At 41.3% G+C, this 27,117-nt stretch overlaps 1 protein-coding gene across 6 annotated transcripts in view; it reads left to right on the plus strand.

The window, feature by feature from the left end:
- The window catches only part of CAMKK1 (calcium/calmodulin dependent protein kinase kinase 1), a 196,146-nt gene that overhangs the window by 149,267 nt on the left and 19,762 nt on the right, over positions 1-27,117 (plus strand). For 5 of the 6 annotated variants that reach the window (XM_007054151.4, XM_043531413.1, XM_027831224.3 and 2 more), the window contains 6 exons: positions 6,357-6,556; positions 7,144-7,197; positions 9,612-9,685; positions 18,501-18,588; positions 21,227-21,355; positions 23,916-24,019. In XM_007054151.4, coding sequence (XP_007054213.1) covers positions 6,357-6,556; positions 7,144-7,197; positions 9,612-9,685; positions 18,501-18,588; positions 21,227-21,355; positions 23,916-24,019 — 649 coding nt within the window. Of the gene's footprint in view, positions 1-6,356; positions 6,557-7,143; positions 7,198-9,611; positions 9,686-18,500; positions 18,589-21,226; positions 21,356-23,915; positions 24,020-26,161; positions 26,856-27,117 lie in introns of those variants that run through there. The other variant, XM_027831227.3, reaches the window with a different exon arrangement.

Here is a 27,117-nt window from a genome sequence, read left to right on the forward strand (position 1 = left end):
CAGCATAGGACTGAAATGTTAACTGCTTCATATCAGCCTGGAAAACCAGCCTCAGTTCATACCAGTATACAGCAAGCAGTCGGATCTGTTAGGGAGAAAATCATTATTTATTCATACCAACGTGAGCAGAGGTGCTGGCCTGAAAGTGTGCTCTGACTTACTGGGTGGGGGAATGCATGTTCAGGACGAGCTCAAGATGCCTGGAACAGCTTTTATAAAGTGTGCAGTCACAAGCTGAAGTAACTTCCTACCAGTGCTGCCTACAAGAAAAATGGAGTGAATGTTGAGGCTCCTGCTGATTCCCTGGCTAGACACCCCATATATGTCTCTGGAGGGACTGGGAGAGTGCTGGTAAGGACTTCCAAGAACAGGTTTAGATAAGAACTAGTATTTGTTTTTGTTAAGTTTATTTTGATGAGTGTTGATTTGTATGTTCTGTACATCTTTCTATACAATATGTTCATGCATCTCTGCTGTCTTCTTGTTATGTATGTTTAGTTCATAGTTTTTAATACTTAGAACCAAGAAAAGCTAGTATTGTTAATTTCCCTCACCTTGTGGCTGACGTTTCTGGTGAGAATGAATAGTAGGCTTAACATGATTGCCTTTAATTCCAGCCACTATTACTTGTGTTCACAGGGATCCAGGATACAACCTAACCCTGAGCACTTTGTACTGATGAAATAGAGGGTTAATATGGTGCGAGTGTAAACTATGCAATTTAATTTTACTGTGTATAAATATCACCAACTCCCTTGTTGTGATCTGTCTGTGGGTCTTCAGAAGCCAACAGTGGCACAAATGTATGCTGCTTGTGCTATTGTCCTCACTATATGATAATCAGGAGCTTATCTGAAGGTTGTTCATGCTAATAAACCCTTTGTTTTCAGGGCAGTTGGGACAGGATGTTTAGCTTTTTCTCTTGAGCTTTCTCTTTATTTCTCCATACTGTGAGGAGACAGCTCCAGTGTTTCCTGTCATTGCAGCAGCCTACAGCCCTGGCACTGCGGCAATTTTTTGTGCTGGAAATGCAAATCACACCAATTTGCTGAAGTTTTGCTGCAAGCAAAATGGTACGCAAGAGAACTGTTATCCAGGGTCATTTTCTGTTCCAAAAAACTCCACCTCTGCAGTCTGTTTAACCCCTAAGGGTTCCAATGCATGCAATAGTCACTCTTTTAAAGGGCAAAAGTCCCTTGGTCATTCTTCAGATGACCTTCCTATAAAACACAGCATGGAGTTACAGAGTAATTAACTAAACTACAGGTTTCAGGGTGGTAGCCGTGTTAGTCTGCATCAGGAAAAACAACGAGGAGTCCTTGGGGCACCTTAGAGACTAACAAATTTATTTGGGCATAAGCTTTCGTGGGCTAGAACCCACTTCACCAGATTCATGGAGTGGAAAATACAGGAGCAGGTAAATACATGAAAGGATGGGGGTGCCTTACCAAAGTGTGAGGTCAGTCTAACGAGATAAATCAATTAACAGCAGGATACCAAGGGAGGAAAAATAACTTTTGAAGTGGTATTGAGAGTGGCCCATTACAGACAGTTGACAAGAAGGTGTAAGTAACAGTAGGGAGAAAATATTGGGGAAATTAGGTTGGTGTTCAGCATGGTTACCATCTACATCACGAGTGGTTGTTTTGGTATTCATTACTTTAAGTAAACAGGTGTCTTATGTTTTGCTTTCAGCTAATCAGCTGATACAGTAGATGGCTGTTGGCTCATATTATTTGTCTCCAATTTGTTTGCACTATATAGTCACATGAGTCAGCAATCACAATCGGTTGTAGAGTTTTATTATGGTCTCTATTAAAACTGGAGATGGCCCAAGCTAAATGCTCCCGTACTTTACAGAATTTCAGACCTGAATCCAAAGTTTGCAGCTTCGTCCCCTTTCTAATTAGAATTAGCAAGTCACTTTTGTTTCATTCATGAGAGATCTCGAATTCTCTTATTTCCAAAGCTGGTTTGCTGGGAAATTATTTGAAATCTGGTGTTTCTTTATGTTGTATGGCTAAATAGTTCTTGGTTCTTTTCATAAGACCAGAAATCACTGGGAGTTGTTTTCACTGACTACAGTCAAGTCCATATGGAACTATATTTTATTGTTCCTTACACAGCACCATATGTACCAAATGCATTTCACAATAATGTGAGACCTGGGACTAACAGCTCTGTTTGCTCCATTGAGATTTCTTTGAAGAACTAGCTCCACCTCGAAATGGGTTTGCAGAGCTCTCCCTGTGTTTGAAATAATGTCGCAAACTCTTCAGGATGGAAAAACTATACATGGCCCACACTAGAACTGAGGATAGATTTCTTTGATTGTAGGCTCCCCTCTAGGTCATTTTATTACTTAATATAAGTAATTAGAGGGGGTGTTCTTCTGACTAGCAGTTCAGCACCAAATTATCCATTGTTGTAAATAAGCAACACACAACTGAAGTGAACAGAGTTCCTCCATTTACATCAGCAGGGAATTTGGCCCGCAATATTTAGAAATGGTTCTATTCTCACTTCTTTTTCTCATCAGTATGGCTTTTGCATATGTAACAGGAGGTTGTGTAGGGGAGAAGATGGGGGTAGTAGTTTAAATATCTTTGAATTAACTGGTATAATGCTGTTATTACTATAGGCACTGACTCCGTGAGTGCTCCAGGGCTGGAGCACCCATGGGAAAAAAACAGTGGGTACTCAGCACCCACTGGCAGCCCCACCAGCAGCACCATGGATCAGCTCCTTCCCCTCCCCCCCAGGGCCTCCCACCTGCCGATCAGCTCCTCCCAGCTCCTCCCACCCACCGCAATCAGCTGTTCAGCGGCATGCAGGAGGCACTGGGGGAAAGGGGGAGGAGCAAGGCAGGAAGAGGCAAGGGGAGAGGATGGGAAGAGGTGTGGTGGGGGCAGGAAGGGGCTTGAGGGAAGGGGAGGAGCAAGGGTGGGGCCTGGGGCAGAGCAGGGGTCCAGCACCCCCAGGAAAATCCCAAAGTCAGTGCCTCTGGTTACTACTATTAGAGAGGCAGTGAATACGACCCTGGGTTGGTGCTCAGGAGACCTGGATTGGCCATTGACCAGCCATTTGACATTGGGCAAGTCACTTCACCTTTCTGCTTGTTTCCCCACGTGTTTTCAGTGTCTTCTCTATTTAGATTGTAAGTCAAATTTTGACTAAGGCTCCAAAGTGTGTAAGTTCTACAAGGAAAGAACTATCTCTCACCATGTTTGTATAGTGCCTGGCACAATGGGACCCTGATACCAGTTGTGTCCTCTATCTATTACTATAATACTAATAAATAAATAATACTCATTTGCAATACTTGAACATAATGACTTGTGAACCATGTACACTTATGAGTCCTGTAGTTTAGTGAACTTGATCCCAGGTACAATTTATTATGTGTTTATTTGTAGTACTTATTATTTAACATTTTATATTGTGATTGCACCCAGAGCCTAATTGTGCTGAGTGCTGTACAAACATATCATCAACAACAGTTTCTACACCAAAGAGCTTGTGTTTACTATCTTTTTATTAGATTTCACAAAGGCAAGTTATATATTTTGAAATATAAATATTTATTTGACTTGGAATCACGTTTTACTTTGTTTTACAGATGAAAGAATAAAAATCCTGGACTAAATTCTCCCCTGGTGTAAAATTCTATCGATTTCCATAGGCTTTAATTCCACAGCTGAATTAATATGACCTATATTTCATGGCCTGTATTTTTCTTGCAAAAATGTGTTGGGAATCTGAGCCCTGCAGTCTCTTATTCTTTAAGAACCTTATATTTCACACCTGCATGAAAGGCAGCTAATCATTTTCTGAAGGGAAACTGCAGTCTCATTTTGTTTCTTGCATTACCATAATGAAATGTCAGCTCATCAATAGGTTTGCTATGCAGCAGATGTCTGATAATAATTATTGTTGTCATAGGGTGTTTGGTGTTTACCCAGATTGTCTAGTCAGCCTCTCACGGAGTTAACTGATTCACATCACGATATAACTGCACAGCAACAGCAAATCTGGGACAGAATGACCACTGACGTTTCTTAGCACTATCCTGTGATCATTTGTCTAGGAATTGGTCCAATATGCATCTAGATTAGCTCTTAAAAAAGAATACTTACTAAAATAATCTGTTCACTACTCAAACAGGTGCACAATGATACTGGGTAAACACGTAGTATCATACAAAGAAACCACTTAGATCATTGTATGCTATTCAAGTTCTTACATAACACTTTGCTTTAGATGACAGCGACATTTCAGATAACCTTTTCTGAAAGTTCTTGTTTAAATTGAATACTGCTATCACGATATTGCTATACAATAAATCTGGTTTTCTTTTTATAATTTCCTTCTTCCCCTTTACTCCAGGACATAGAAATTCCTTTTCTTACCACAACAGTATTGCCTCCAGGATAAACTGCAAACCAAGTAGTGAATTTGTTGTAAGGCTATCTCTTGACCTCGTGATCTACAATGATGAGCTTTTCAACCTTATATAATTCAACTGGATCTGATATTTGGGAGTGCTATAAACCAGTTAAGACTTAAGAGTCCATTCTCACTTGCCCAGGAAGCAGTTCATTAATTCAACCTATTCATAATTGCAATCTTTCCTGTTGTAACATTTCAGAATGGAAGTCGGTTTCAAACATGACTTTGCTATAAAAGGGTTCCTATGACAATAGCTTGTAAGGCCACATTTCTGAACATGAGAGTGATCGTTATTTTCAAGGTTGGAATATTTTTTTCTTTCATTTTATTCTCTTTTAGAATAAAACATTCTGTGTCTCTTTCAAAGGTTCCTGTTTATGACACACCTAGAGCATGGTGGTATTCTCCAGAGTTCTGGAATCAACAATCTGATTATCACTCGCATTTAAAACAGCCTCTTTCAAACTGAAAATGTTCACTGGTTTTTTTTCTGATGTGTCAGTTCTCCTTGGCACAAGGATGCTAGCTTAGCCCCCTCAATCTTCCAGTCTTCTCATGTGGGCATGTTTCTTTCTGTGTGGGGGTCTAATGCTATGTAGATTAGCCAAGTAGAATTGCAATTTTGAGATAAACATCTAAAAAATGGAACCCATGGGCTGCATCTCACAAACCTTTACTCACATGAGCAGTCCTGTGGATTCATTTGGGGCTAGTAGATGGAGTAAAGCTTTTCACCATCTGCAAGCCTTGACTAATTATTTCCTCCTTCAACAGCAAAACTCCCTCTCCCTGGGTATTAAGGTCTCTGGGGCTGTGCCCACTCTCTTTGGTTAATTACCTTTATCAGTTTGATTTTTCCCTTAACGTTTGTTCAGTGCTGGCGAAAAGTGCCAGATTGACAGCCCGGGCTGCATCTCAGGTGACACGCATTTGACAGTCCTACCACAGAATGCTGCGTCTTGTTTGAGATGCCATGCATCTGGCCGAGCTGCTGCAAGGCTGTAGGCATTTGCCTGCAATTGCACCTTTTGGACACTAGACGCTGCAGTGGCATCCGCTGAGCAGGCAGCCACATGCCACCAGGAAGTTGCAGTAGTGAGGTCGAAGCAGTGGCAGAAGGTGAGGGGCCTGATATGGGCCCTGGGCTCCCTGTTTCTGCAGGCTGCTGCTCCAGCCACTTACGAGTTTCGCCACCCTCACTCATCCCCAGGCTCCCGCAGCACGCTTCAGAAGCCCCAATGAGCCTCAGCACCCTCTACTCCCCAGGGACACAACAGGCAGGCAGAGTTGTAGAAAGCAGCTCTATTAATCCTAGAGTGGCCAGTGTTACTCGATGAGGTTCTGTTGTTCACCTAGCAGCAACCCAGCCCTGGCTTGTATTCCTGATCCCTTGCCAATCCCAGTCCCTCTTGAAATGTGACTGTCCTCCAGTTCCACTCACCATCCTCCTCTGGGGACTAAAGTCCTCCTTTTATGCACAGAACAATAGTCCCCTGGCAATCACTGGTCCCAGGGCTGTGCTGGTATAAGGGATGACATGTATAAATAAAAATGCTTTGACTAATTTACACCGTTTAAATTAAGGTTGCTGTCATTTTAAATACAACCACCCGTGTTGATTTTATGGCCATTCAAAATTTAAGAGAAAGCTTCAAAAATACTAAGCTCAGCAAGGGAAAAATATTTTTTACCTCCCCAAGGGGGTTGAACAAGGCTCACTACAAAACAATAGTGGGTCAACAACTATTTTAGAAAGTATGATGAAGCCCTTGGCTTTCTAAAGTCTGATGTATAGGCCTGGGCATTAGCTAGCATTTGGTTGGAGATGGAAGGGTGCTGTTCTATAATGTGGTTTCTTCCAGATGTGCTGGGTAGTTTCTGAAGAGTATGTTCCCATCTGTTTACAGTGCACTATCAGAAGATCATTCACCGGGACATCAAGCCTTCCAACCTGCTCTTGGGAGATGATGGGCATGTCAAAATAGCTGATTTTGGAGTCAGTAATCAGTTTGAAGGGAATGACGCCCAGCTTTCCAGTACTGCCGGTACACCAGCCTTCATGGCTCCAGAGGCGATTTCAGATTCTGGCAAAAGCTTTAGTGGAAAGGTAGGTCTTCGATCACCATTAATTAGTCTGAGTTTTAGGACCTGGGGAACATGAAAAGAAGGGTGGTATCCAAACCATCCTCATCGGTGTGTCTCTGTTCACAGGCCAGGTAAAATAAAGAAGAATTTTTCTTTTATTATTGAGTCAAATCCTGAGGTCCTAACTATTTTACTCAAGAAAAAAACTCCCGTAGGCTCCAATGGGAGTTTTGCCTGAGTGAGACTTCAGGTTTTGATCCATTATTGTTTGTGTAGGTCAGATTTCTGCCAGGCTTCTTCATGTTAAGTAATGTCTTCCTCCACAGGTAGTCTGATTGAAATGAATGGGATTGTTTGTACAGTGAGAAACTACTGGATGTGATTAAGGCTGGCAGAATCTGGCCAATAGCGGTAAAAGTGTGCTAGGTGGTTTGCAGACTTCTTTGTGTGCATATAGCAATGTATCTATCTAATTACATTGTTCGGTATCTATAAAATTGGGTTCCTAATGAAAAAGGGTTTATTTTTATGTTTGAGAAAATAGCTGGCTGATCTAAAATGTATCTAGCTGATGGATCTAATTCACTAAGTGCAATTGCTTTCTTTCAGGCACTTGATGTATGGGCCATGGGAATTACTTTGTATTGCTTTGTATATGGGAAGGTAAGATGACTGTAGAACAATTGAATTTTATATAGGAGCTGCGGCTTCGTTATCATTAGACTGATTCTCCCACAAATAGGTGAAAAATAATAAACAAAGAGCTTGAATCTGAAAGCTCTCATTCTCCCAAATAGTCCTAATGAAGTCAGTGGGTGAATAAGGGTGGCATCCATGCGTAAAAATTCACAGGTCTGCGCCATAGCTTACATCAGTGCCCAGACTGGCACCAGTGGCAATAATATTGACACCCCCCCCCCCAAATATTTCCTGGATTTAGAAACAAATCACGCAGAACATGTGGAGAGAAGCACGAGTTTGATACAAAAGCTGCTCTAAAGTGCTTTAAATGATCCAGATAGTGTGCCGTCGGTCAGCTGATAAACACGGCAGACCTGTACAGGTTATGGTAATTTGCTGCATGAGCAAAAAATTTTTATGGTTTTGTAGGATCCTCCCAGGGTCATGCAGGGCCCCACAAATCACACTGTACAGTTTCAAGGCTTTGTAGCTGATGTGGCTATAATTGACTGGGGTAAAACGTAAAGGAACAAGTAGTTTTGTTACAGTTGTGATTGGTTTAACTAATTCAGAATATTTTATTAGTTATGATAACTGCGCACTGGGCTATTTCTAAAATAAATTATTTGCACCAAATCCTGAAGATAGTTGAAGTTGACTGTGCATCTCTCAGGATTTTGCCCCCTGGTGATATCATTTCCCCATGTGTTATGGCATGGAGAAGACTGGAAGAGGTAAGGTAAATAAAACCAATTAACTGTTCTGTTCCAAGAAACCCCCATACAGTTGGCCTTGCAGTAAATACTGTGCACTCATTTCCCTTCATTTTATAACTCACCTTGGCTAGGCGGTTCAGGGGACAAGGCCAGAAAACCATCCCCTATCCCACCAGAAGCAGGTGCTCACACTACTGTCTTTGCACCAGCTGTAAGGAGCACTGCTGAATGCTCTGCCCCCTTGAGGTTTTCTGCAAGCAGAGTGGCTCAAGTAAAGGCTAGTCAGTCACAACAGCTCCGCTCCTGCCCATGGTGCTCAGATAGGAAGAACCAGAATTTAGGCATATATCAGTCAACTGGAAAAAGTTACATTAGAAACAAATGTGCACTGAGCTCATGTATCTGAATTTAGCACAGAAAATTTAAAAAGGGATTGAAGGAGACTATTTTAGGCATCATGTAGGTGGTTAGTGCCCAAGATCTGTAAAGCTGTTCCGTGAAGCATTTTTAAATCTGTTTAAGATCCTAGATCGTGAACAGTCTCCCAAGTAAATGTCATCCTGAAAACTTAATGTATTTGAAAGCTGGGTCCTACTTTGCTTACCTGTGAAGACTTGAAGCTCAAGATTCTGTTTCACCTGCAAAAGTCAATGACTTTGCAAACAGACAATACAGTCAGGGGGAGTGTGATATGACCAGCTTTCATAGGAGGCCCCAGAACTATGAACTGACATCACAGCAGGCAACTAAAGAAGGAAGCAATTTTCCATGTATCATATAAAAATATACCCATATATTCTATTGAGTGGAATTCGCCTACTTGTGGAGGCTCCATACAATGTCCTCCTGACCAAAAATCCCTATGTAGCCCTGCATGGCATTGGCTGACAGAGCAACACCACATGGGGACTACACCCCTGTGTGTGTGCTATGAATGAGGGTTTCCCAGCGGCTCCAGATAAACTGGTGTATAGGAGAGCATTGAGGGGAGAGGGGTAGGAATGGAACCATTGGATCTGTGCTTACACAAATCCAGTAACTGTTGTCTAGAAGTCTAAAGCAGCAGCAGGCACATTCCATAGACTGGAATAGGGGCTATGAGGTAACTCGCAGCGTTGACGCAAGTTGCATGTGTGCAGGGTGGACTGGATTCCATCCCCTGGCCTTGGGTAATTTTCTTGCTTCATCTTTGTTCTCAGACAGGTGAATCTCCCCTATTCATTTTGGAGATGAATTTCTTAATTACCCTTGTATGGTAAACAATAATACCTAGCACTTATACAAAGTTTTTCATCAGTAGATCTTAAAGTGCTTTACAAAGAAGGCCAGTATTGTTACCCCCATTTTACAGATGGGTAAACTGAGACACAGAGAGACAAAGTGACTTGCCCATGGTCACCCAGCAGGTCAGTGGCAGGGTCCGGAATAGAACCCAGATCTCTTGAGTCTCACTCTAGTGCTGCATTCGCTGGGCAACCCTGCTCTTTTAAAATCTCTGCATTTAACTTTTTAAGTAAGGCATAACTCTGCTTGTGAGAGGTGGGGAGATTTTACTAACATACCCTGCATGTATCTTCTGGGTCAAATTCAGAAGAAATATGTAACAAAAGTATATCTGAATGGCAATTGCTAAACACTTGAGATGCCTAACAGCTGGAAAATCATTGATTTGTTTTGTAGTGCCCTTTTATAGATGAATACATTCTGGCTCTCCATAACAAGATCAAGAACAAGGTGGTGGAGTTCCCAGAAGAGTAAGTAAACTTTACTGCCCTATTGTAAAATAAAGTGCAGTCTGCAATGTTATTAATTGTGCAACATACATGATAACAGGTGGCTATCGTGCTGACTCTGTGTGGAGTTTTATGTGGGTATTTGTTTGTTCTGAGGTTTCCTATCTGTCTATCCTATGGCCCCCATTATTGTAGTATCTTATTGCGTATTTAATATAAATCTGTATTTGTATACATCTTTAATGTATTTATCTTCACAACACCCTTGTGAGGTAGGGAAGTGCTGTTGTCCCTGTTTTATAGATGGGAAACTGAGGCCTGAGACTAGGTGTCTTGCCCAAGGTCACACGGGAAGTCTGTGGCAAAGCAGGGACTTGAATCCTGGGTCTCCAAAATCTAGCACTGTAACCACCGAACTATCTTTCCTCTCCAGCTGAACTAGCCTCCCTCTGGAGGCTTTGGGGATGTTGTTTAAATTGTGTTGTCTCTGTTCTTTTTTTCTTTTGCTTGTTCTACATGCTATTGTTTGTAAAAGTGAGAAGTTCCATCGGCCAAATTCTGGCCATAAATGAGCACATGCAGTTTTCACTGAAGTCAGCTGGAGCTGGGTGCAACATATGTGAAGATAGAATTTTGGCCCTAAATGACTGAACAAGGTTTTCCAATGCTAGACCAAAAGAAGATACTTGACTAAGGGTTGGTAGTGCCCGAGGTATCAGCATGGGGGGGGGATTATTTATTTACTTGTTTGGGTTTTTACAAAGTCTAACAAAAGAATACCCCTCCAACGCTCATAGCACCCTTAATCTTAAAAAATGTACTATAAAACAAACAGACACATCAGTTACCCAAGATCAGCTCAGATAACCTAATGACAACATACATATATATAAAAAACAGAATCGAACCAACCCCAATACGCTCCCCAGAGCACCAGCCCTGTCCAACACCCATCTCACAGACAAGAGAAGAAAGGTGGGCCTTGCAGCATGTCCTGAATGCAGAAAAACTCGGGCTGTTGTGAACCTTAGGAGGAAGCATATTCCAGAGGTTTGGAGTGAATGGAGAATGCTCTGGAATCTGCCCTCTCGGTTATAGACAAGGGGCTTCAGCTCAGGTGCTGCCGCTAACCAGAGTGTGGCACTGTGTGCAATGTTCACAAATTTTGCTGAAGAAAGATATTTATTCTTGAAGCCAAATCCAGCAGTTCACTACCCTCATCACTTATGATAAGCTAATAGTGTTACCGTGAAGTGAGTGGTTTTAGTGAATAGCTGTAATACAGTGATGGAGGCTACCAGTACATGTGGCCATAATTTCCATAAGGATTGTGTATAGAGAAGGAAACTCTAGAAGAAATGGAGGGATAATCAGAAGGAAGCTGCTGGAAACACATATGGCTACAATCTATCTGTGAAACCTGCTGTTGTAACAGAATTCTTCATCTCGATCCTTGTATTCTAATGGAGCGGTGCAGGGTTAAGATATTCTACTAACTCCGTCTGCTAAAAAGGCAGGATAAATAGAGATACACAAGAGATGAAGCAGGCTCACCAATTGATTAGAAACTGCAGTCTGCCTCTTTGGCAGTGCCAAGAAAGTATCACAAGCCCTGGCATCCCTAATGGTTTTCATAGTCCCTTTTTTATCACCGCTTAAGATCTAGGACTCTGTGACCAATGAAGCTAACACTTAATGCAACTAAATAGTAGTAAGGGAAAATAAATTGACTTAAGACTATATTAAAGAAGTCAGTAATTCAAGAGGCTGGAAGAACCAAGAAACCCATGGAAGCCAAATCCAGCAGGATAATAGCATCAGTCTAGAGGAATGTTTTCCGAGATGGGAATTTCACCCTGCAATAATGGGTGGGCAACAAATGTTCTGTCATGCCCAATAGTACAGTGAAATAGTGACATCTACAGCTGTCCTGTTGTTTGCGTCCTGTAGTAATAATGAGTGTAGTTTCATGCTGTTTGTAACTATGGGGTTGGGTTTTTTCCCTCATTGATGCCCATCCAAAAATTTGCTTTACAAATGAGAGTCAGTTTAAAACTTAATAGTTAATAATATATGAGGGGGCTATCGTGGGAGCTCCTGTGAGAGTCATGTTGGTACCAGTGAGTGCAGGATGTTTGGGTATTTTGTTTCTAGGGGAAGGGCGGAGGCAGCATGACCCAGAAGGCTCGCAAGGATGAGTCCCAGGGGATACATGTGAAGGCTCTGTTCTCTTGACCCACAGAAATCAGTTGTTCTATTCCTGTCAGCTTGAACTAGCTGGCTGAAAAGTCTGTCTGCAGATTTATTAGACTCCTGGCTTCTGTCAGTAACCCCATTATGATGTCATAAAATCAGCCAAAGCAATATTATTGTACTAGGGCATGTGTGCCAGTGATGTTTCCAGAGACAGACATGAGAAGATCCAAATGGAACATCAAATCTCAACTTCCTAGAATAAAATAAAATATCAAAACCTCTGATTCTCCCTTAGTTGAAGCAGTGCCTATCTAAGCTGCTGAGAATCTGCCGAGGGACGGAAAGTATTTCTTCCCCCTTTGCATGTACTGCAGTGTTGGAATTGAAATGATTGCCAGTTTTACCTAAGATAAATATTATTTTTATTATTATGTATTATTTGTATTACTGTAGTGCCTAGTTTTGGACCAGAACCCCATTGTGCTAGGTGCTGTACAAACAGAATAAAACAATAAATGATTACTTCACTATTGGCTCTGTTGTCTTCTGCTTCTCTATATTTACTGTAGAAAATATCTTTATTACTGCAAATTGTATCAAGTTACTTATGAACCATGTTGTGAACCTCTTGTGCTCACTGGTAGTTCTTCACACAAGTACTCTGATTTGAGTCAATGGGATTACTTGTGTTAGTAACCACTCACTAGTGTAAGTTTTCCAGGGTCTGATCCTGAACCAACCCCCCACCTCGTAAGAATCAGAATAGTAGTGCCCTCTACTAAAGTCCTATGATAACAGAGGTAATAGAAGTCTGAGTGATATACTCTCATGACCCTGGCTTAGCTTGATGTGGGACACAGTAGAGCTGTACTACTGGATAATAATGTAACGCTACGTCCTTTGATACTTCCTGTGCAGAATATTAATTGGGAATGAGAATTGTGTTAGAGGATAACGGTTGGCCTTGCAAAGGATGAAATAAAGCTGTTGAAGGACTGGATGTATGGAAAGCTCTCTTCCTGAATATTCATCTACACTATGATGAGATTTTTTACTAGGTTGGTAACTAGGATGTAGCAAGGTTGATCCCACACATGCAACATGATAAACACATGATTCCTAACCATGTGGGTGTTCCTTATTGCAGCACTTCACTTGAATAGTGTTCTGCCTTAGTTCAAACATGAATGGGGGGGAATAACACTGTGTCTGTTACCTGTTTAACCAGTACTTCTGTCTCCCACAGGCTTGATTATTCGCTGCCTTGCATCTTGCGTATTCACATACACCTGTGCAAAGTGGGTGTAAAATGCTTTCATTCTGATATTGGTAGCATTTCACACTCACTTTACACAGGCTGTAAATGACTACACCACATGCAAGGCAGGAGAGAATCAGGCCCCACGTCTGTGCCGGAGGATAGCTCAGAAGTGCAATGCACGATGTGAAAAACAACTTTAACTTTAACCCCCACCCTTGGCACCAGGATCTAAGGCTACATGAAACAGCTGCCTGCATTTTCACAGAATGTACTGATGATGATGATGATAATGAATTCCCTCAACTATAAGAGTTACTGGGTAAAATTCTATGGCTTGTGCTATGCAGGAGTCAGACAGCATGATCATAGTGTTCTTTCTGGCCTTAATAATATTGACCTGTTGATCTCAGGGTTGTGCAGTGTGGCAGATGAATACAAGCCAACCAAATTAACACACAGTTGTAGTGGGAAAAATGCTGTTATGTGGTCCATGTTTTCTGTAGCGCCGTCAAATGAGTCTGTCCGTCAGTCCCTGGTTCCACTTAACATGGCTCTGTCTGTCGTGTAGACAGGGCTATAAAACGTCTGTAAACATATCTGCCACTTCTCTGCGTTTCACAGCTTCAGGCCTTCACTCTGACTTTTGGATGATGATTCATTTATTTCTCCATTTGCTTTTGGATGAGGAACCCAAAGCTGCATTTTTTCCAACTCAGCCCAATATCCAGATACAGAATTTCTGACTACTTGCATTAATTAATCCTTCATTTTAGTCAAAATCTAGAGATAAAATTACTTCAGTATTTAGAAATGTGCATGAGGACATTAAAACTCTAATGAAACATGCTCCTGGTAAAGTACCAGGGTCACACAGCCCAAATTGTAGCCAGATATTCATTATCCAGTGGCGTGAGTCATTTTTGAGATGCTAAGGACCTTCTCCTCTGAGGAGCTGAGCATCCTCAATTCCCGCTTAAATCAGGAAGGGGCCAGATGAAGAGCTCAGCTCCCATTTAGGCACTCAAATAAGGTTCAGAGTATCAAAACTTCTTAGACTCCAAAGTGAGCTCCTTTGAGAATCTGCTTATTTGTCTTAAGTGCCTAATGGGGAGCTGAACTCATTTGAAAATCTTGCTCCAATTGTGGGTGCTGAGCCTTTCTGAAAATCTGGCCCTTAGGTTTGAGGGCATCAGCCCATTACAGATAATCAGGCCCAAGGCATTGCAAATATGGACAGAACCCATTATGGTAATTCATTCTGTGTTGCCATTGCTGCATGATTTTGGATGGATGTTTGTTTTAACAGAGCTGCAGCAAAACATTGTTTATGTAGACAGTCGTGTCTCTGCTCTCTCAGGTCCTGGGCAATTTGCCCATCATATATTTGGGTTAGCAGTCAGTTTACGAGTGACTGTTCCCATCTGTCTCCACAGTAAGTTATTAACATTTAATGGGCTAACTGGGTTGCGCTAAGAAACCTTTTCTTCATGCAGCCATCTCCTTCAGCAATAACTCTTGCTGCATGATTTATTTTGACTTCTCATTGACCGATTCTCCCAGTCTAAAAAAAAAATCTTGCTGCTTATTAAGATGTTAAGAGATAGAAAAAGTTACTGTGTGTTGATTGCTGTCTAAACTAAATCCATTTATTTGATAAAGATGGTAACAGAGAGATGCATATTAAGCAAGAACTCACTGGACTGATTCCACCTCAGACCTCCCACAGAATTAGCACCCAGCTATATATAGGGGCATTTTACCATGGCTACAAAAGACACACATTTCTGTTTACAGAGGGTCCGTGGAAACTCAATCCCTGCTTTATGAACGATTAAAGAAAGAAATGTAACTTTCTGTGCTCCAATATTTCAGCTCCCCTTAGGCCAGAAACAGTGGGTAAATATTTTCTGTAGATATGCAGCTCTGTTCATATAAATGAGGATCATGCATCTAAACTCCTGTGCATTGTGCTAGATATTTAAGAAAATGGATGTAGGTATAATTTCATCTTGGGTTAAGTTACAATTGACACTAAATAAAAATTATTCAGGACTAACAGCAAATTGGTAAAGGTTTTGTGTCCAGAAATCTATTAAGAGTGCAAGAATTATTATATGTGTGATTCTAATAGGGATCTAAAGTTGAGTCATTCTTTTTCTGACTACAATGGAGGTAGCATGCAATGTTGACAGTTCTCACTATTTTGTCAGGGATCTCATGATACTAGGTGTTCTTCCAAGCTCCTGGGGATATTCGAGAATCTTAGTTTTCATTTAGAAAAATAAAGACATTTCCAGCTCCCTTTGTTGTGGGGAAAAAGCTGGAAAACATGAACCCTAATTGCTCCAAGTCCAGAAGGCAATTAAAAAGACCCCAAAGTTATTTAAAATCTCATGGTTTTTAAGCCCATTGGTGACTATTTGAGGCCTTGTCTCAATGGTTGTGGTTAGCAGTACTGCAGCATGTTTGAATTGTGAAGAAGCCCTGTGCCATGCTTTAACAATACCCCTGGCTGATTGGGAAATAGTGTTAACGAACTCCAAAGTATTGTGCAATCTTCCACTAAAAAAATTGTCAAGTACGACATGAGTTCTTTTAAAATGGAGGAGTGAAGGGGAGAAATAGGGAGACTCCATGAGTCTCTAATGGGAGACAAACAAACACGTTTGTACACATATGTTCCAAACACATGGAAGACATTTTCCCCTTTTTGGTGCACATACTGTCCCTTTGAATTGCCCCGGAGTGTCCTGCACATCTCCTCTGACATGGTGCATAGAAGTGCTGGTGTAAGTGGTGGGCATTTTGTTTAGCATTGACATAGTGAATAGCCGGTGCAAGGCCATTTTTTCCTTCCTTCCTCTCTCTGTTATTAACTGGGTAATTCAATTAATTTCAACAGTAACTTACCCAGAACTGCATGAATTTCGCACAGAGCTTGTATGCAACAAAGACAGCCATGCATTTGCCCTTCCTTATGACTTTTCATTATTTCTGTGTCTGCCTAGAAGTCTTTCTGGCTCGTAGAAAAATATCAGAGTAAACCATTGTGCAGTCTTTTTTTTTAAACAAATTACATTAATACTGCTTTTGCGCTGACAGATCTTAGGCCTTTTAGAAAGCACCATCTCACCTTTATCTCAGCTACCTACTGTGTTAGCAGCCCTGACAACTTATTTATGACCTGCTGACTACTGCTCTCTGCTCCAGTATTAGTATCTTTTATAGCCCAGATCTTTGTTATAAGAGTGTCATGGTTTTTCCCCTTCCTGCCCTCTGCCTAAAATTTCAATCCAAATGTGACTACCAGTCACATCAAAATCCAATGTGACTGGTAGTCTAGAAAATGGCAGTATTCTACTGGTCATTCCTGTCCCTCCCATTGTCTGAGCCTGATCCTCCCTCCACCCCCCGTGGCACCACTGTGGTGTTTAAAGAGTATCGCTTTATGACCCCTTTACACAGCCAGAGCAGTATTAAAGAGCTTCAGTGTAAATGAGAATCAGGCCCTTTTGTTCTCACATTGCTAGCTATCACAGTTACAGGGCTAGCTGCACTTCTGTCCTCTTTCAGGGCTCAGACCTTTACCTCTCCTGGAGTGAAATGCCACAATTGTCCTGTTCTTATACCAGGCCCTGGGCTACAGTATCTGTGGATCAACTGTTCTCACCCACCTGAGGTCCAGCTGAACTAGGGTACCTGCAGTTCCTCTCAGTCTGTGATCAGTGGTGAACAGGGATAGGACAGACTTCTTGAAACAAAAGTGTTGTTTATTTTAACAGTGGAACAAAGCTTTTAAAGCAAAAGTATTTTAAAACATGTCTTTCTGACCTAAAGGGTTCCCATCCACTGATGGTAACCTAGACATGCCAGTATGTTACTGTGTCTGAGTCTGGTTCCCCCAAACAACTACTGCCCAATCTCAATGAATTCCCAGGCATTTACTCCTCTGGTCCAGACCAATCCTGTAGGCTCAGTAGGAGATCAAGCCAGAGTCCTTAGGGCCAATAGTTCTGGCACTGTCTCTTAACAACTCATAAGTGTTTTCTGAGAAGTGGCTTATCTTAAGCCATTGTGGCCCTTCCTGCTTTTGTTTTTCCCAACAGTCCCTTATTAGACTAAACCAACATATTCATACACTAAATGTCCCAATAACCAGGTCAACATACAGTGTTCATAAGTTATTACAGAGCAGCTCCAAATCCATCACACTGGTATGTCCCTTAATATGATTTGAATGTAATTTATTTGTATATGGTTGGTTTATTTCCTTTTGCTTTTGAAGAGGAGAGAGAGGGAAGCGTTATGCCTAGTTATCACCAGCATTTTTAATCTGTCACATTCATGAGCACTGAAATGCATTCTCATGGGAGGGAAGTGTTCTCCTGGCGTGAAATTTTACATTGCCAAGTTCCAGCTTTGAGCAAATATATGCACCACTGAAAATTGTTTATGACAGAAATGCTAACAGAGATCATCAACTAACTATCATGGTGCTAACACACACTAATGTAATTTTATTTCAGAGCATTGGCATAATAAAAATTATTTTTGTTTTTAAAAGTCCTTACTTGTGTTGTTAATACTACTGATCATGCAGTCCTTTGCTTTTGACAGTAATCCATTTAAGGGAACAACTTGCATGAGCAACTACCATTTGTGTGAAGAGGGGTTTACAAGATTGGGGACTAGATTATTAAACCCAGGAAAAACTATTTTAAAAAATCAAATGTTCTTGCTACCTTTTGTGTTGATTGTTTACTTTTTATAAGACCCTTATCTTGGGAATTGAAACTATTTCCCTTCTTTGACCCTTTTCTGGCACAGTTCTGTAGTATTTTGGTTGCAAAAGCTTCAGACAAATGTTAAATTTGAAATCAATTTTCATAAGCATTTGTGGAAACATTTCAATTAATACAACCTGCAAACTCAACCTGAGATTTGAATATCAAACAGGGCTATTTCTTTCCAACACATTGTTGTTGTTAATAATGTTTCTCCGAGCAAAATGATGTATTTATTGTCACTTGTACAACCCCGTTTAGATTGTGCCCGTCAGTTATACCTCTTTGTCTCAGATTCTGCCCTCAGAATAGCTATAAAACCCCCAATCTTTAGATATGCCTTTATTTGCTCCTGTACAAGCCCTTTGTCTGTAGGCAGAATCTGGTGTACATTATCCTTATTAGCGATCATAAGGCCTAAGAAGAATTGATTTTCACTTCCCAGTCTGAATATCCTGGCAGTTGTGTGTGGGGCGGAGAATTCTGTACTTGTAAACGGAGCAAATTAACAGAATATTACTACGAGAAGCTTTATGCATAAGATTGTCATTTGTAGTTACCTTATTAACCATATATTGGTATTTTCTTTAATCAGGCCACAGATAAGTGAAGAGCTCAAAGAACTGATTGTAAGGATGCTGGATAAAAATCCAGAAACGAGGATAACAGTTACTGAGATTAAGGTAAATTCATCATGAATGTTATATTTATTTGGAATTGTTTCATGTAATCTCAGTTGGTTTCATATTTCTTGTATTACTTGTAATGTGACAAAACTTACCAGTATTTCTGTTTTGGGGATATATCAATCAGCATAGCTCAAAGGGTGAGTACATTCACTTGGCTCCATATTTGTATGACTTAAAATCACTCTGATGCTGTTTATTTCTGAGAATATTAATAAAAGGGGATTTTTAATTAAAATTGTTCAAAATCTGGATAAAACACTGACAGCGTTTCCCACAAACACTTTTGTAGATTGAAACCTTGTTTTTTTACTGAGATTGCTAACTCGAGTGATCAGACCTGTTCCCTAGTCTAGCAGACACAGATGTGTGTTGCAGTGACTGTGAAGCTGAATACTATACGTGTATGTACCTGTTGTTCATACCATGCTGGCTGTTGTTATAAATGCAGGAATGGGATCAAGGCATGTAGCATCCACTTCTGTCAACATTACCTTGGTCATTGTTCTGCAAAGCTCATGAATCCAGAGCAACGAACACCCCTGATGGAGAAAGATGCTCCATGCTGCTTTGTATATTTTGTTTCAGGACTGATACCATGTTCTGCTATCATTAGTCACTGAGAAGTCTCACCTATTTGAAAAGAGTCAGAGGGCTTGTCTACACTGGCATGAAAAAAACACCCCCCTGAGTGCAGCAAGTTTCAGGGCTGTAAAGCGTCAGTGTAGATAGATAGTGCCCCAGCGCTGGGAGCCGAGAGCTCTCTCCCAGCACTGCGCCGCGACTACACAGCCGCGTTAAAGCGCTGCTGGTGCAGACTAGCCCAGAGAAACTGAAGTTGGATTGACTATATCTACCCTCTCCTAATTTGCATCTCGGATGTATCACTCTTGTTATTCACAGTTATTTAGGTCTAATTGTTTTGCAAACTCAGTTTGGAATTGCAGTTAACAAAAAAAAATCAAGGAAATTATATGGGGGAACATAAGGAAATTGCTGTTTCTGAACCATGTTGATGCACGAAATACACTTGTCTCCTAATTGAAATGCTCACACGACTTAGATATTCCATACTTTTAATAAAAATGATTTCATTTAGGGTTGACTGTGGTGTTTTGCTTCTGAAGAGGGTTGTTATAAGCATGAATAATCATCTTTGGAATACACAATTTAATTAAGTGCCATAAAGAAGTTCTTTGCTGAGCTCTTGAAAAGTGCTCTGGACACCTGCACTAAACTCCTTTTAAAGTTTGTAGGCAGCGAACATCAGTCTGATTGAATGCTGTGGACTAGTCCCCAGGAGGTAGGCAGGTATTTTTTAAAAGCATAGTGGATGCTGTTCTGATTAACCTCCATAGGGGCCAGCCCTTGGACAAATACATTGATATCAAAGAGCCCCACTCCAGTACTGTTTGTTTATACTTGAAACCCCTTGTATTATGTAGCACATTAGACCAAAATTATGCACAGGCCTCCCATGCCCTGAACTGATTTATATGGCATTATGGGACAATGCTAATTAATTACAAGATCATCTAATACGCCATGTGGTTACTCAACTAGAGGAGCAGGGAGCAGCACAAGAAGGTGAAGTGTTCTCTGGGGAGGGAAAGTGGGAGGCCTGCTGGAAGATGCAGGTACATCTGAGGCTCCTAAACCACATAGGAGCCACTCCTGTGGCGTTTAATTATTTGGGAAAAGACACATCCTCCAACAAGCTTCTTCCTGCTCCCTCACAGTCATCTGTGCCTCCTTCCACTGGCTGCGTCCTATCCAACAATCCCCTAGTTTGCAATGTAATCCGCCTCCCCTGAAGATCCCCATATGTTGGGCAAACAAGCTGAACAGCCGGAAGGTGGTAGGAGGGTGGCCATGTTTTTTTTTTTAGTGATGTGGTATGAACATTAGTCTGTGTGGCATCTAGGCAAAAAGGTAAGTTGTGTGGGCAATTGCATAGCCATGTAACCACATCGTGTATAGGGGCCTCTCCGTGACCCTGAAACATTACATTAGTGTTAAGCCAAAATGCTCAGACTCGGGTACCATTTTATATGTTTACCTAGGTGGCCTGATTTCCAGAGATACTGAGCATTTGCAGCAGCATCTGAACTCACGAGTTATTGAGTGCTCAGCACTTCTGAAAATCAAGCCACTTGTTTAGGTGCCTAAATTTAGGCACCCAAGTTTGAAAACACATTATGGCGCTTTTCCTGGGCCTGGGTTGTTAGTGTCTGTGTATGTGAGAGAGAGCTGCTGTTGATGAACGGGATTTTCATAGGTTTTGACTGAATTCAGTGGAAATTGAGTGCCTAACTCTCTTATCCCCTTTGAAAATGCCAGCCCATGACAATTAGTGCTGATGGTCTCTTAAGGTCTATAGAGACACTACACACAGTTGCTGGAGTGCAACAGAACCTCTGAGTTAGCCCTCAGCCTGTTGATTCAGCATGTGCCAACCTATGTGGAAAATGGAGCCATCCTGACTCGCAGCTTGTAATAATAATCAGCCCTATAGTCATTATTTCCCCATATTAACTGACATCTATCCACACTGTGTGAAGTACAAGGGACATACACATTTAGGATTCTCTGCAGTGGCTTGTTCACCGCTTTCTTTGTGTCCCTTTTCATGTAGTTGCATCCCTGGGTAACAAAGTTTGGGGAGGATCCACTGCCTCTGGAGGAAGAGCATTGCACTGTGGTGGAGGTGACTGAGGAGGAGGTGAAGAATTCCGTCAAGACAATCCCAAGCTTGCCAGCTGTAGTAAGTGAAAACAGGAGCTTTCTAAGCTTTGATGGTTCCGGGAGATATGTCACTTTCTTTGAGCCATCAGCCTGTGAAGCAATCTCAACGTGAGGGATAGACAAATTTCCAGTGTATAATGTGCATGATTTAGCCATTCAAGTCAGTGGGAGGTGTTCATGCCTTTGAGCTGTGCATTTACCTCAGAAGGTTTACTGGTACTGCAACACATGGGGGCCTGATCCTGCAGCCCTTATCCGTATGAGCATTGACGTCAAAGGGGCTACTCAGATAATAGGTGTAGGGCCAAGCTCCCCAGGTGGCCAGCACCAGAGGAAGCAAATGATAGAAGCAATTCAAATTTGCGAAGACTTATTACCAGATGCATATGTAACTCCAATCCCAACACCACCACTACTACTGGAAAAATGGAGAGCAGTGAGGGAGAGTAAAGGGTTGTTTGCACTGTTTGCCGTGCAGCCACCCGTGTACACAGACAAGGCAAGAAGCAGAGCTGCAAATGGCCCAGAAAATTCAGCATAGGACACGCTCTGGTAGTTGTTGAGCATATTCTCTTTGGATCAGCAGTAAGGCCTGATCAAAAGCCCCTGACATCAATGGGAGTCTTTTCATTGACTTCAGCGGGCTTAGTACCAAGCTATAGGTGCCTGTAGCAACTCAGTGGGCACTAGGCACCTCGAGAGATATAGACCTGAGAACTGGAATCCTATTCTCTTCCCATTTTGAAGGCAATTTAATCATATGGTATTTTCCCTCTAGAAATAAATGTGTGAAGCCTTTTCCTACAAAATCTTCTATGTGATGGATTAATAAACACACTGCAAAATATTGACCTCCAGGTTTAAAATAAATCATTAAAATTACAATGGGTAGTTAAGAACTCAGCCTTTCTGCTTTAGGCACTTAAACACTGGGCTCCGGTGTCAGGAGCTCAAAGACTTGCTTCCCTTTATGAGATGTGTCCTGGCAGGTTTAAAATTTTTTTGTTTAATGAAAGGAAAAGATGAAATTGTAATGAAAAGGGGACGCTTTACTGATTGCAAATTGAGGTTATGCTTAAGTGTGCGTGTGGTGACCAGATGTCCTGAAATTGACATATGAAGTGCAGTATTCCAGACAAATATAGGCCATGGTCCTGAAAAGTCTTCCTGGCATAAAACTACATGCCTGCTTTTCAGTTATTGAAACAAAATATTGTTAACATATCCTCACTTATTTAAAAAGCAAAGGGGGGTAAGCCAGGTCTAAAGCTGGTGGCTTAAGAACGTCCGCATGTGGGAGGAAAATACTAATACCATCCCATAATTTGGGGAAAAATCCATAGACCAGAGCTACAGCTGGTGTAAATCAGTGTAGCTCCATTGGTTGGTTTCAATGGAGCTACATCAGTTTGCATCCGCTGAGAATCCGGCCCCATGTTTCTCTACTGATTTTAGAATGCAATCACTGAAATATTGCAGAATTTGTGAGCCTACCTCATCACCATGAGCCAGCTACCCTGTGTTTTTTAGATAAGATTGAACTGTAAAACTTGTTCTAAGGTATCTCATGGTTTTTTCCCCTAAGGCAGAGGGCTTCTCTTTTCCTAAACTATTTGTTAAATAGTGAAAGTCAAAATGACAGCTTATTTGACAGCCCTGGAAACTTCGGTACTCTGTTTATTCTCGTGCATCTCCACAATAGCTAAAGTCTTATACTGTGCTTATCGTGATGGTATCTGATATTCTTCAGGGAATCCTGATACCTAGAAATAGAAACAATAAGATCTGTTAGTAACCGAGATGGCCCCAAACTTAAACACCATGCACCTAAATGGAGTTAAGGATTGGGGGAGTACAGAATCTGAACTTGAATCTAAATCTAAATTTAGTGACTAATCCCGCTAGGGCGGGGTAATTGTGACAATTCCTTCACCCAGCCACTGAGGTGGTGTGGCTATTTACTTCTCCTTATTTGGGGCTTGTGATAAAACCACATTCTAACCTTTAATGACTCTCACAACTTCCCTATGAGGTAAATAAGAGAACATTATTATTTCCATTTCACAGATTGGAAAAGGGATTTAAAGTGGCCAGATCCTCAGCTGGTGTAAATCAACATAGTTACATTGAAGCAAATGAAGCTAATTCATTTACACCAGCTGAGGATGTGGCCAAAGAGGTTTAAAATGACTTCCAAAGTCACAAAGGGAGTCATTGTCAGAGCTGGAACTAGGTCTTATGAGCTCTTGGCTCCCAGTCTTGTGCTCAGGCAACCAGCCTGTTCCCTTCCCTGTAGTCAATGGGTGTTGACAATATTCATATATCTATTTCTAGCAATGCTTTGCAAGCAGAGATCTAACTTCAGTAGCCAATGGATCAGCATTTATACCAAACAGAAACCTAAGGGCTATTATACAGATCCCTCTAGTTCAGTTTTACCTGTGAAACGGCATTACAATTTTATTAAATTAACGAAGTAATCATTACATTCCTCTGATCTAGTGCTTAGAGCAGCATTATAAAGATGATGAAAACTCTGTGCCACCTATCTTCTCTGATCTGTTTTTCCTTCTTCAAAGATTTTAGTGAAGGCCATGCTAAGGAAACGCTCATTTGGAAACCCATTTGAGGTTCAGGCCAGAAGGGAAGAGAGGTCCATGTCTGCTCCAGGAAACCTATTAATGTATGTATATCTGCCCCTTCTAGTGCTCTGCCTGAGCTGTATATGGCCACTTCAAGGAACAAAGTAGTGTGGGAGGAATAATGGAAACTGTTTTCAGATAATTTCCTTAGAATTTAAAGGTGAATTTCATGTGGAAAATCAGTCAGTGGAGTTACACTAGGGATGAATAAGGCCTCAAGTGTCATTTGGGGTTGAAGTATAATGAAACATCCACATTAGAACAAAGTAAACATTTCTTTGTATGGATGCAGCTACTTTCATATTTAGGGCCCCATCCTGATCTGATGTAAATGAATGCAGCTCCATGGACTTCAGAGGAGTTGCACCCATTTAGAGCAGCTCAGAATCTAGCTTTTTAGCCAGTTTGTTTATTATATACTTTGTGTAGTTTAAACAGTACTCAAACATCAAGCTAGCAAAGTATCCATTGATGAAATTCAACTAGGTTATTTAATTCTTATGTAAGTAGCCTCTGCTCTGCTGTCCATGACCAATAGAAGTAGGAGGTTTGGAGGAGTCCAGCTGAGTCATCTAGACATTAAAAAATAAAAAACCTGTAAAACTAGAAGCATGCTGATATATTTCAGCTCTGCTCTGGAAATCAGTGACCCATGTAATCTCTGTAAACTGGAAAATGTACACATCCTGGACTGGGTCTGGAAGCCAGTGATGGACACCTTTGACATTACATTATTGGTATTGTGGGAACCAACAAAATGCATCATATGTGATAAACCAAGCTACAGTACATAGCATACATCAGGGGTCAGCAACCTTTCAGAAGTGGTGTGCCGAGTCTTCATTTATTCACTCTAATTTAAGGTTTCACATTCTAGTAATACATTTTAATGTTTTTAGAAGGTCTCTTTCTATAAGTCTTTAATATATAACTAAACTATTGTTGTAAGTAAAGTAAGTAAGGTTTTTAAAATGTTTAAGAAGCTTCATTTAAAATTAAATTAAAATGCAGAACCCCCGGACCGGTGGCCAGGACCCAGGCAGTGAGAGTGCCACTGAAAATCAGCTCGCGTACCGCAGGTTGCCTACCCCTGGCATACATGCATCATGCCTAAAACTCAATATCTTCCATGCTAAACAAACACCACTCTTAGCAGATTTCCAAAGATGCTGATAACTTTTTATATATATTAACTAAACTACCTAACTACATCTTTGGAAATAAAAAGTATTTTCTCTCACCAGTGTGTAGGGATTTGAGTGGGTTGCTCTCATGAAAGATGATGGGACTTTAAGGCCCAATCCTGTACTAATGAAGTCAGAAGCAATTTTGCCACTGACTTCAGTTGGAGCAGGATCAAGGTAATGTGCAAATCCCCAGCACGCAATGGAGCCTACATCAGTTAGGCCTTGTCTACACTGCCACTTTACAGCCTGAAACTTTCTCACTCAGGGTATGAAAAAACACGCCCCTGAGTGATGCAAGTTTCAGCGCTGTAAAGTGCAGTGTAGACAGTGCACCAGCTCTGGGAGCTACTCCCCTCAGGCGGGGTGGGGGTTTTTACAGTGCTGGGAGAGCTGTATCCCAGCACTGGTGCTGCGACTACATAGCCATGTTACAGCACTTCTGCGGCAGCTCTGCCATGGCAGCACTTTAACGTTGGTAGTGAAGACATACTCTCAGAGTGTTCAGACAGTGCTGTGCGATAAAGACTGATCCTCATTAGAACTTCTCATAAAGCTGTGAAGAACTGATCTTAAGGAAAAGCCATTTAACTGTAAGGATTTTTGTTTGATACTTGGGTCAGGAATATTAGCCAGGGCCTTGTCCTAATTTTAACTCACAGTTCCCTGTATGACACACAGGCCAAGTTCCAACTCCCATATGTTTCCTTAATTAAATTTTGCACAACAGATGGTAACACAGGACCTGCCATACACTGTACTAGTCAGATGGCTGGCACCATCTAGCTGAGTGTCCTATAGCTCTAGCTATCTGCCCAGATCCTTACAACAGAGAGAGAGAGAATGACTACATCCAATTAGATACTTTTCTCCTTTGTATCTGCCTCCCTTCTCCCATCTACTATATGAGACTCTTTCAGAGGTAGGAGAGTTAAAGGACCTTGATCACCATAAAGAAGCACCTTTGCTCTTTATATTTTATTGCCTTAACCTTTTCAGAACCAGAAGCCTGCTGTAAATCTACCTCATGATTAACCAACTGTGGATAATGAACTGCACTCCTGATCCAGAAAGGAAAGAGTTACTGCAGTCATGTTGAACTGAACCTGGCTAACAGAAGAAGCACTTCTACCTTCATGACCTTACCTAGAACAGGTTTTAATATCTTTTTCCCAGGAACCCAATCCTATGAGGTGCTGAGTGCTTCCTTTTAGGGTTCTGAGCATGCTCAAATCCCATTGAGATTTGGCCTGTAGTGAGTGCAGAGATGTACCATGCTCTCTGATTTCTGCTGCCAGTTTTCTGAAGCTCACTGATTTTCAGATCTACAAACTGACAGTTTCAATCCAGGCTGGCAAGCGAGATGTCATCCACGAGACTGCTCTATATGATGTGATTTTTAGCTTCAAGTACAGTCTCGGGTACATGTCAGAAGAGCATTTCAAATGTGGATACTTCATCAGCTTAGCAGGAAGAGTTTATCTTCACTTTATATAACTCTCAGACCATCACCTTCCATTCCTATCATCCTATGACATAGCCTCACATAGTTCCTTGCCAGCGAGTCTCTTCACTCTATGATGTTGAGACTTTACTGAGTCTAAAGAAAAATACTAAATAGCTGTCACACCCTCCAGACTATTTAACTCAGGGGAAGCAATGGGTGCTTTTTCCCCCCCCCCCCCCTTTTCTTCAAATCTTATCCTAACTGGTATATTAGGATTTTCTCTTGTTCTCATAGAAATCACTGAGATACATAGGAATAGCCATACTGGATTAGACCAGTGGTCCATCTAGTCTGTCTCTGACAGTAATCAGTGCCAAATGTTTAAGAGGAAGGTAGCATAAGAAACCCTTTAGTAGGCAATGATAGAATAAACTACCAGTAGGAGACATTTCTTCCTGACCTCTCTGTTTGTCTTATGCCCTGAAGCATGAGGGTTTATATCCCTTCT

This window comes from Chelonia mydas, chromosome 17, assembly GCF_015237465.2.
Source record: "Chelonia mydas isolate rCheMyd1 chromosome 17, rCheMyd1.pri.v2, whole genome shotgun sequence".
Taxonomy (NCBI): Eukaryota; Metazoa; Chordata; order Testudines; family Cheloniidae; genus Chelonia; species Chelonia mydas.